The 11,697-nt window shown below is 23.5% G+C and overlaps 3 protein-coding genes across 3 annotated transcripts; 2 read left to right on the forward strand and 1 right to left on the reverse strand.

Annotated features, from left to right (window-relative positions):
* Window positions 1-129: 129 nt before the first annotated feature.
* Window positions 130-4,455, forward strand: LOC122859232 (receptor-type guanylate cyclase daf-11). Its single transcript, XM_044162658.1, has 13 exons — window positions 130-200; window positions 982-1,259; window positions 1,572-1,669; window positions 1,739-1,891; window positions 2,391-2,516; window positions 2,593-2,832; window positions 2,925-3,053; window positions 3,132-3,261; window positions 3,332-3,454; window positions 3,552-3,641; window positions 3,716-3,839; window positions 3,916-4,226; window positions 4,296-4,455. The coding sequence occupies exons 2-13, from the start codon at window positions 993-995 to the stop codon at window positions 4,434-4,436; spliced, it is 1,932 nt and encodes a 643-aa protein (XP_044018593.1). The 5' UTR covers window positions 130-200; window positions 982-992; the 3' UTR covers window positions 4,437-4,455.
* LOC122859746 (myosin-G heavy chain-like) lies at window positions 4,437-6,638 on the forward strand (the record flags this gene model as incomplete). The annotated part of the gene is made up of 1 exon (XM_044163428.1): window positions 4,437-6,638. A coding segment is annotated over one exon (2,196 nt), but the record flags the coding sequence as incomplete, so codon positions are not given.
* On the reverse strand, window positions 6,626-11,656 carry LOC122859231 (unconventional myosin ID). Its single transcript, XM_044162657.1, has 4 exons — window positions 11,107-11,656; window positions 10,048-10,154; window positions 7,346-9,974; window positions 6,626-7,271 (listed from the first exon to the last, which is right to left on the reverse strand). Exons 1-4 carry the CDS (start codon window positions 11,196-11,198, stop codon window positions 7,067-7,069), a joined length of 3,033 nt encoding a protein of 1,010 aa, XP_044018592.1. The 5' UTR covers window positions 11,199-11,656; the 3' UTR covers window positions 6,626-7,066.
* Between the last annotated feature and the right edge of the window lie 41 nt (window positions 11,657-11,697).

Here is an 11,697-nt window from a genome sequence, read left to right on the forward strand (position 1 = left end):
AAAATTTCGAATTTCAAGTTTATTCAATTGATTTATTTTTTAAATAATAATTAATTTGTTTTGTTAATTTAAGGCAAATATAGATTTTTTTTTTTTTAAAAAAAAGTGTAATTTTATTTATTTAAAATCTTTTAAATATATTTATTGAATTTGATTGAAGATATAATTAATATAAAGTGCAACAAGTTTTATTGATAAAGGTAAGTTAATACTTGATTTTAAATAATTATTAAAAATTTATTTTTATAATATTAATAATAATAAATCTATCGAGTATAAAATATTTTAATTTAACTTGTTGCTTGCGGGGTAATCGATTTTTCCACGTGGAATTTCTGCGCCACAACGAAATGTACAATTTTTTTTATCATTATTCTTGAAAATTCTATTTTTATTTTACTCTTTTATACATTTTTTATCCAAGTAAATTTATAAATTATTAAATTTACAAGAAACAATAGATAATTAAAAAAAAAAAAAAAAAATAGCCCGTGTATATTTTTAATTTCTTTTTCATTGTAAATGCACAACTAAATATATATTTTATAAAAGATTTAATGATATCATTTAGTACAGAGAATAGACACGTAATATTGAAAATAAAATAAAAAAAATATAAAATGTGGTTGGGGATGATATGACAAGGGTCAGGGACGATTGAAAATGCCTTCAATAAATATAATAAAAGCAATAGTAGCACTCCAGTTAAAAAGGCCTCCATCCATCCATATCAAAAGAAATTAAAAAATAATTTAAAAAAAAAAAAAAAACACAACAGGTGTATTGGGAATATTATTTATAGTAGATTAAAATATCAAAGTACTTTTTGATAATTAAATTCAATATCCATTTAAAAAAATAAATTGTAAAAAATTTATACTGTCCATATGTAAATTTTTTTATCACCTTGGGGTCTATTTTATTATCATCATCATAAAACAATAAAATGAAAATAAAATAATAATAAATTTTTTAAAATAGAAAATTAAATAATGTCTCGTCAAAATGGATCAGTTATTGCTGAATCAAGTTCAGTACGTAGTTTATCATCAGATGATGTATCAACAACAAAATCAATTAAAAAAAAATCATGTTGGACAAGAGCAACAGATCCAACTCACCGACGTGGTAGAAGAATTCAATTAATGCAAATGCTTATACTGCCATTTATACCAATTCTTGCATTAATTGTACAAACAGCAAATACACTACATGATATACTTATTTATCGTCAAGAAGTATCTGATATCGAAACACAAGTAAGTTTTATTTTAATTTTAATTTTATATAGATATATGATGTACCAACTCCCAACCAACTAACCAACTCCCATTTGATCGATTTAGCAAAAGTGTGTCTCTCATATCATTGAGCTGTTTAATAAAAATAATAATTAATAATCATAATGATAATAACAAGTGTGTACTCTCAACAAACAAGCACACCCATTTTTTTATTTTTATTATTATTTAATTTACTTTTAACGATTGTTAATCATTGGATCATTTTCTAATAATTTAAAAAATTTATTTTTATCATTCTAATAATAGTTTTTTTTATGTATTATTTAGGTAACAATTGCAACTGATCTTGGTAAAGTTGTAACACGTTTACAACTTGAACGTTCTGAAGTTGCATTTTTTATTTATACAAATGGTAGTAGATTGAGGTAAATAATATATATTTTTTTATAATTTAAATTTATAGATCTATATATTTTTTATTTTTATTTTTAAAGATTTAATTTAACTCAAAGATATGTTACTACTGATGAGACACTTAAAAATATGACAACATGGCCACTTGTATCAATACCAAGAGATGAAACTAAAACTGAAATTTATGATGTTGTTAATAGAGAAGCATTTCAAGCACGTCTTGATGAATTCAGGTAATTTTTATTGATAAAAAAGAAAAAAAAAAACCCTATAAGGTCTTTTAATCATCAATCAAATTATTGTAAATGAAAAAATTTGAAAAAAAAATTAAACAACTCATGTATTACAAGAAAAAAAAATATGAAATATTGATCAATCGATTTATTTACTTACTTGGTGTGTTGGGTCGAGTTAAACTGACACCACGCGTGACAGCCAATCAACGAATGTCCGCAATATAGGTACTCATGTTGGCGTAATAAATTTACTCAAAGAAGCATTGGGGTTGTCATGGATGATCGCATCAACGACCATCTAGACTATCCACACACACAAAAACCATCTTCTACGTCATATTCCATAATATTTTACTCACAAACATATTAATAAATATATTTTTTCATTATTTTTTTTTCTATGCCATTTCCATCATTTCGATATAGAAATAATAATAATTTTTTTATATGTCTATTGACCTTAATAATAAAAAATATAATTTTAAAAAATATATAGACAAAGAATAAGTCCGGAGGAGAGTAAAATATCAGAAGTTATGTCATGGTACACAAGTGTAAATGGTGCAATGCTTGACATACTGACCAATCAGATTAAAGAGACGGACAATAGTGGTGTATGGAGGTAATTTAAAAATACCAATTTAAATATGTAAAATTGTATATTTATGTTGATATTAATAATGGAAATTATTTGGTAGATATTTAATTGCATTTAAAAATTTATTGAGAAGCATTGAAAGTATGGGAATATCATCAGTTTATGGAATTAATTATTTTGGAAGAGGTATGCTTGTTGGTGATAGTTATGTTAATTATGTTAGACATGAAGCACTTGGACGTGATCTTTTAAATGCATCATTAACATATGTACCAAGTCTTAAAATACTTTATGATGATTTAACTAAAACAATGCCTGAATATGGACATATTAAAGCAAGGTTTTATTATTTGCTTATTTTACTATATTGATGGTGTTTTTTTAATCTTTCTTTTTTTCTATTAATTAAAGTAATTATTATTTATATTTAAGGAGAGATGAAATTTTACGTAATATCAATAGAAAACCAAGTATTGAAGATGCAATTGCTTATTTTGATTCAATGTCAATGTATGTTGGTGAATTACGAAAATTACAAAGAGAATTACGACACATGATTAGGTAAAAATTAAAATAAAATATATAAATCATTTAAAATTATGAATTAGGTGGTTTTGATGTTGATTTTTTTGTTTATAGAAATTATGTTAATAGTAATTTACAAGATGCAAGTAATAAACAAGCTGCTGGTATTGCAATTGTTGCATTGGTACTTGTTATATCACCAATAATTATAATATTGGTTCGTAATGCAGTTGCAACAATTCAGGTATAATTATTAATTATTTATAAATTAATTTAATTTATTGATTTGTATATTTTTGTTGTTGTTGTGACAGATGTATGCTGCAAATCTTGCACAAAAAGCACGAGAATTAAAACGTGAAAAACGTAAAAGTGATACATTGTTATTTCAAATGTTACCACCAAGTGTCGCACAGCAACTCAAACAAACGCAGCAGGTTGCAAATGCGTATGCATGCTTAAAAAAAAAAAAAAGAAAGAATTCTTAATAGATAGATAAATAAATTATTAATTTTTTTTTATGATTTTATTTAGGTACCAGCAGAGTATTATGAAAATGTAACTGTTTATTTTAGTGATATTGTTGGATTTACAGAAATTGCTGCTGAAAATACACCACTTGAGGTAATTAAAGGTTTTAAAGTTGATAAAAAAAATAAATATATATTTATTAATAATTGAAAATTAATTAAAAATAGGTTGTAACATTTTTAAATTCAATATATAAATTATTTGATGCACGAATTGAGTGCTATGATGTTTACAAAGTTGAAACAATTGGTGATTCTTATATGGTAGCATCTGGTTTACCAGTTAAAAATGGTAATTATTCAAGTTATATATGTAAAAAAAAAATATTGTAATAATAAAAAAGTTGGTTTTTGTATGAAATATTTAGGTGATAAACATGTATCTGAAATAGCAACAATGGCACTTGATTTATTAGCAGCATCATCTGTATTTCAAGTACCAAAAAGACCTGGTGAAAGATTACAAATACGTAGTGGTGCACATACTGGACCAGTTGTTGCTGGTATTGTTGGAAGTAAAATGCCACGTTATTGTTTATTTGGTGATACAGTTAATACAGCATCAAGAATGGAATCAACTGGTGAAGCATTACGTATTCATATATCACTTGAAATGAAAAAAGCACTTGATGTTGTTGGTGGTTTTAAAATTGAACATCGTGGTCTTGTTGATGTCAAGGTAATAAAACAAGAAAAACATTAAATTTAATTATCAAGTTATTTTGTTTTTATATTTTATATATTAAAGGGAAAAGGTTTAATGGATACATATTGGCTTGAATGTAAAGATGGTGGTATTGCACGTGCTGCTGAATTAGATTTACCAACATTTTTTGAAGATGTACGTCCAGTATTTATGCGTCGTTTACGTGAAGAAGATGCACTTTGATGTGAACCATATTCCCGTAGGGATTTATGGTATTTAAATCGTCCTCGTCCATTAAGACCAAATCCATGTATACGTTTATCACAACCAAATTTAATTGATCATATTAAAAAACCACAATTACAACCATCACCAGGTAAAAAAGTACGTTTATCACAACCAAATTTACATATAAGCCAAGTACGTATTACACAAAAATCATCATCATCACCACAACCACCACAATCACAATCATCAATTGAATCACAAGATTCATGTACATATAATGATATAACACGTTCAACATGTCCACCAAGTTATTCACCATCATCACAAAGATCACGTTATTCACAACCAAATTTACCAACATTAACAATACCATATAATGATAAAAAAAATGATAGACGTATGCGTTATTCACAACCAACACTTAATTCAAGTTATTCTGGTATTAATTTTATAAATACAATTAATAATAAAAGATCACAATTATCATATTCATCATTACGTAATTCTGGTGATACAAGTATTAATAATTTTAATATACATGAAGATAGATTATTATCACAACCAAATTTTAATTCATTTATTGATTCAAATGCAACAATATATAGAACAAGAACTGGTAGTGGTTGTAGTATTATTAGTCCAAATCGTCGTTTATCATCAACATCACCATCACGTTTTTTATTTAATCAACAATTACCACAATCAGCATTTAAACGTGAAAGATTATCACAACCAACACTTGTTACTGGTGATTATTATCCTCATAAACAACCAATACAACGTTTATCACAACCATGTTTATTAACAACATGGAATGAAAAAACAATAAATACAATACAATCACCATTAATACAACAACAACAACAAAAATTTATACCAATAATACCAAAAGGTAATCAACGTGAACGTTTATCACAACTTGATTTTGGTATAACAAAATATCGTTTATCAAAAGATTTTACAATAACAAATAAAAATTTTAATCGTGATCGTTTTTCAATACCAGAATTAGAAACTAAAAATGATTTACGTGCTATTGCTGGTACACCAAAACAACGTTTTAGTTTAGATAGTCAATTAAATAGTGATAATAATAATAAAATAAGAAGATTATTACCAATAGCAAGTTCACCAATATCTGAAATACAAATTAATAATAATTTATTAAATGTTACAAATAATAAATATAATAATAATAATATTAATAATAGAAGACCAAGTGATAGCCTTGAAGGTATTATTATTGCAACAGCAACACCATTATTACCATCAAATGATCGTAAATATTTATCACCAATTTTACAATCATCATCATCATCAACAAAAACAACAACAGCATCATCATTATTATGTAAAAAAAAATTATCAGTACCAAATATTATTGGTACACGTGAAAGAATGTCTGTACCGGAAATACGTAATTCAAGTTTACGTAGACTTCTTGATCCACCATTACGTCAAAGACACAGTATAACTGGTAATTTACGACAATTATCAATAACATCAAATGATTATTATCAAGATAATGATTTATTAAGTGATATTATTATACCAGAAATAGCTGAAACAAAAGATAATAATGATACAATAATTAATAATAGTAATAGTAAAATTATTGATGATGATAAAACAATGCCTAAACATATTCAACGACATTATTCATATACATATGATAAAAATGATGATGTTAAAAAAATAATTGGTAAATTGAGTGTATCAATGGAAAAGAAAAAAAAATATTTAGAAAGTAATTTTGATGAAAATGAACAAGTTATAACAACTGTCATTGAAACTGAAACACCATTGTTACTTAGTAGTCCAAAATATATGAAAAAAACTCATGTTTATTCAACAACTGGTGATACACCAAAATGGCTAAAAAAATGTCTTGATAATGATGATAAATTAAAGCTTAATAATAATGATAATAGTAATATTAAAAATGATAAAACTAAAAATATATTAATTAATAATAATGATAAAAAAATATTGACTAAAGATGAAAAATTAAAAATTATTGAAAATAAAGATAAAAAAGTTAAAAGTAAAAATACAATGATACGTATTAAATCAACTGGTAATATTGGAGAAAATAAATATGAAGTTGCTATTAATTCAAATTGGTCAGAGACAGATATTTGTCGTCTTTATGGTCTTGATTGTGATTCAAATGATGATGATAATGATGATGAAGATTCAACATCTGTTTAATAATTTATTAAAAATTTTATTTTACTTTTTTTCGTTCACAAAATTAGCAAATTTTCTTAATGGCACATGTCGTACTTGTTGTTTAATATAAGATAAATATTGTATAAAAATGTACCTTCAAAAAAATATACATATATTTAATTTTAAAAAATAAATTCATGACGTATATTATATAATATATATATTAATATTATGCTTATTAAAAAAAATGTACGAAATAAAATAATAAAGTAAATAATTATATATGTAGAAAAAAAAAAAAAATACTTCTGTCTATAAACAGAAATAGCTTGAATTATTTTTGATTTTGCCTTTTCCTTTTTTTTGTTTTTTAAGTACATTCTTAATTATGGTATGTAGAATATTAAAATAATATTATTGTAAATAATTTATTGTGATGATGTTGTTGTTTATTATAATAAAAATAATGAAATTTATCGATAATGGTGTCTATCATTGACACCATTATCAATAATATCAACGGACGGAGGAATAGCATAAACAATAATATCACCATCTTTTAAAAATGTTGGTGTTGTTACTGTTGGTTTAACTTCAACTCGTAAATATTTACTTTTACCACCAACCATACATTTAAATGTCGTATCAACATTAACATGAAGATCACTTCCTCTGAGTCTAAAAACAAAATAAACAAATTAATAAATTATTTATATAGAGAAATAAAAAAAATAGTAATTATTAAAACTTACTGATAATATCTCATGCTTAAAACACCAACAATTTCACCAACACGATTTTCTTTAGTTGTTATTGACATAATAAAATCATTTCCTTTATTTGAATGTATAACAACAAGTTGATCCGCACCAGGTGATACACTTATACCAGTTATTTCAATAATTGGTATTGATTTTTTCATATTTTTAAATTTAATATTATCAAGTTTATAAATAGCATGCTCAGTTATAACTAATACACGATCGGCTTGTTTATTATATTTATTTGTTTTTTTAATAAATGATGAAAATAATATTGTTTTAAAATGATCAGTATTACGTAAATTATTCATTGATAAATTAAATATATTTGATTGTAAATTTTCATCATTTTTAGATAAATAATTACCCTCCCATTTTCTTTCTTGACCAAATAATTTACGTTTTGGACGTAATGCACAATTTGCTGTTATTTTAAGTCTCAATTGTGGCCATTCATTAATTGGTATATTACGTAATATCATCCATGCATACCATCTTGAATAAATCATTTTCAGTTTATAAACAACATGACGTACATAATAATTATCATTTGGCCATATTAATTTTTTTCCATAGTCTTTCATATTTTTAGCATTCTTAAATAATTCATATAAATCAGTAATATATTTTCTCATTTTATATTTTCTAAAATAATTAATAATAACAATAGCTGCTTTGATTTTTTTATATTCTCTACGACATATATATCCTCTCCATTGTTTTTGTAATAATATAACAATACCAGGTATAAGATTACTTCTAGCTTGTTCCAAGGCAAATAATGTATTTGGTGATTTAATAAATATTTTTGTTTTACCATATTTAACATCATGAGTAAAATTTTTATCTTCAATAAGTACTTGTACACCTTCTTTGTCATTATAACCACGATAATTTGGCCATGTATGTTGTGATATCATTTTATATCTTTTTAAAAATCTATCATAACGTTGACGATAAACAAAACCAGCACGTCTAACTAATATATTTTCAAGTAAACCTAAATATCTAACTTGATGTTCAACTCTTTCATTATCAAATACAACTGGTGATTTAATTTCATTTGGTTTAATACATCTAATATAAAATGGATTTTTACTTGTTAAATTATTAACAAGTAAAATCATTGAATTTTTAAATAATGTACCAGCTGTTAATGGTCTTTTTGTTGTTTTACTAATATCCTGTGAACCCTCAGGCCACATTTTAGATATTATTGAATTATTACTATTAAACATAAGACGTTTAAAATCTTGAAATAATGTATCTTTATTTTTATCTAAAAAACCATTAATATTATAAACAACATCACCAGCATAATGCTTTATACGAAATTCAATTTTATGTAATATTTTTTTATCCATTGGTGATAATTGACGTGAATTAAAATGTTTATGATTTGATAATTTTTTATCCATTGCTTCAAGTAACATTTCATCATTTATTTTACCAACATTTAAACATGCTTCATCCATTATTGATAATATACCTTTATGTTGTTGTTCAACTAAATCACAAATTATTTGATTATTAAAATAATCAATTTTTTTCCATTCAATACCCTCATTACGATATTCTTCTTGTTCTTGTTTTAATACAAGTTCAATAAATAACTGTTGTAATTTTTCATTACAATAATTTATACAAAATTGTTCAAATGAATTTAAATCAAATATTTCAAAACCATAAATATCTAATACACCAATAAGTGTACCTTTAAAATATTTTTTATTACTATTATTATTAATATTAATTGAATCATTAATACGTGTTACAATCCATGTAAATAAACGTTCATAAATTGCTTTTGAAAATGCATCACGTCCATAATCAGCTTCATTTAATGAATGTTTTTTTTCCATTATTTCACCACCAGCAGCAATTGTACGTTGTAATAATGCATTTTTTAAATCATTATTATTAATTGATAGCTGTTTTGATGTACTATCAAGTGATGTATTATTTTCAATTATTAAATTATCTGAATCAACAGTAAATTTAATATTTCCAAGATGTAATATACCAGATATTATTGACCATATTGTTGTTATTTCATTGCTTGTAAAACCAAGTGTTGTCATTGCTGTATTAACATTTTTAAAATCACTTCTATCAGTTGTTATTGTTTTACCATTTTTAATATAATTATATAATTTTGTATTTGATATTAAATTATATTTATCTAAATTTTTTTCACATAATAAATGATAAAAACAATGAAAATTACGTTCACCATTTTGTTGATAAACAACACGTGATTTTTCAAGTAAATAATTTGTAATATGACCACCAATTGGATCACCTTTAAAATCAAAATTAATATCCATATATTTACCAAAACGTGATGAATTATCATTACGATTTGTTTTAGCATTACCAAATGCTTCAAGTATACAATTTGATTGTATTAATACATTTTTAACACGTTCTATTTCTTGTTGACCATTGACATTTGTTATTGCTGCAATATATTTCATTATTATTTTACTTGCTTCTGTTTTACCACTTCCACTTTCTCCACTTATAACAATACATGTATCCTGACATTGTTGTTTCATTTGCCTATGTACCGCATCAGCAATTGCAAATATATGAGGAGGATTTTCAAATAATTCTCTACCTGTTGTTTTAAATTATCATCATTATTAATTTTCAATTATTTATATTTTTTATACATATATTTTTTTTTTTACCTTTATATTTATTGATGTGATTTTGATCATATTCATGTGTACTTTTGTAAGGATTTACACTTACACAAACTTCACCAATGTATGTATAAAATTTACCACCAGAAAATCTAAAATTAATCAAGAAATAATGTTATTTAAAAAGAGAAAAAAAATTAAATTATTACATAGTATTATCAGAGAGACCTTATCAAACATAGTACTTGAAATAAAAATTTACAATATTGATAATGGCCTTATCATTTATACCAAAGTCTGAGTATAACGTTTAAAAAAAATTCCAAGAAAATAGGATTTTTTGTTTTTCTATGTTATTCTTGATAAATGATTAATAAAAAAATCCAAAAATATACATATTATCATTGTTATTATATGATGACAACAATCTTAGTCATGTTGAATAATTAAAAGTGAAAAAAAAAAAAACAAATTGACGATTTAATCGATGAATGAGTCATCCAAGCAGCCAAGCACTTGTTATAATATTAAATATTAAAAATAAATTACAGCAAAAATGATAATTATAATTAAAAAAATAATTAAATCATCATCATCATATGGTAAATGATTTTTAAATCATAAACATATTGAAAGTATTTTTTTTTTTAAATAATAAAATGTTTCTTGTTTTTGTTTGTTTTTTTTTTGTGAAATTTAATAAAAAAAAAATTGACAATTTTATTTTATCAAAATGTAAATAAAGCCACGCCCTTGATGATATAAATTCTAAATATATATAAATTATTTAATAATTAAATATAAAAATAAAAAAAATGATAAAATTAAATTAAATGACTTTACTGACCTCAAATAGAATAAAGAAAATAACAATAATTCAAACAGTTATAACTGGACGTTGCCTCATAAATGTAATATAATTTATAAATTCTTTTTTTTTTTTATTTTAAATAAACTATAAAATTTAATTTAATTAACAATAATATATAAATGATTTATTTCAACTAAATAAAAATAAAAAAAACAAGAGTAAAAAATATTTTAAAAAAAAATACATGATTTATCAAATAAATAAAATTTGAATTATAAAAAAAATTTAATTACCTTATTCGTAAATTTTCGACAATTTTTTCATTTGTTATTTCATCAAGAAGTACAAAATCATCAATGCCAACTATTTCACTGTGCATTGCCATTTTTAATATATTATTTTTCGACAAAGAAAAAAATAAAAAAAAAAAATATAGTTTTTAAAAAAAAAATATCAACAAATTATTTAAATTTAAAAAATGTATAAAATTATAAATTATTGTATGAATAATATTATAAATAAAAAATAAAAAAAATTATAAATTTGTTGAATAATATGAAAAATAGCCAACAAACTTCTTCTTTTTCTTGATTGACCCACTCTACTACTCCAAGTCTACTCCAGTAGTTCACGATGAAACCCAATGTTTATCACGTATAACATTAACACATATTATTACACTAATGCAATAATGTACATACACATGTAAAATATATTGATATCATAATTATCATCTATACAAATACAAATGCATATCACTGTAATAATAAAAAACACTACGGCATCATGAACCAATATCGCACCTGTGGCATGTCACCTTTTTTATTTTTTATTTTTTTTCCATCAACAACAATATCACACACACACACACGTTATTAAAAATA

This window comes from Aphidius gifuensis, linkage group LG6 (genome assembly GCF_014905175.1).
Source record: "Aphidius gifuensis isolate YNYX2018 linkage group LG6, ASM1490517v1, whole genome shotgun sequence".
NCBI classification, from domain to species: domain Eukaryota; kingdom Metazoa; phylum Arthropoda; class Insecta; order Hymenoptera; family Braconidae; genus Aphidius; species Aphidius gifuensis.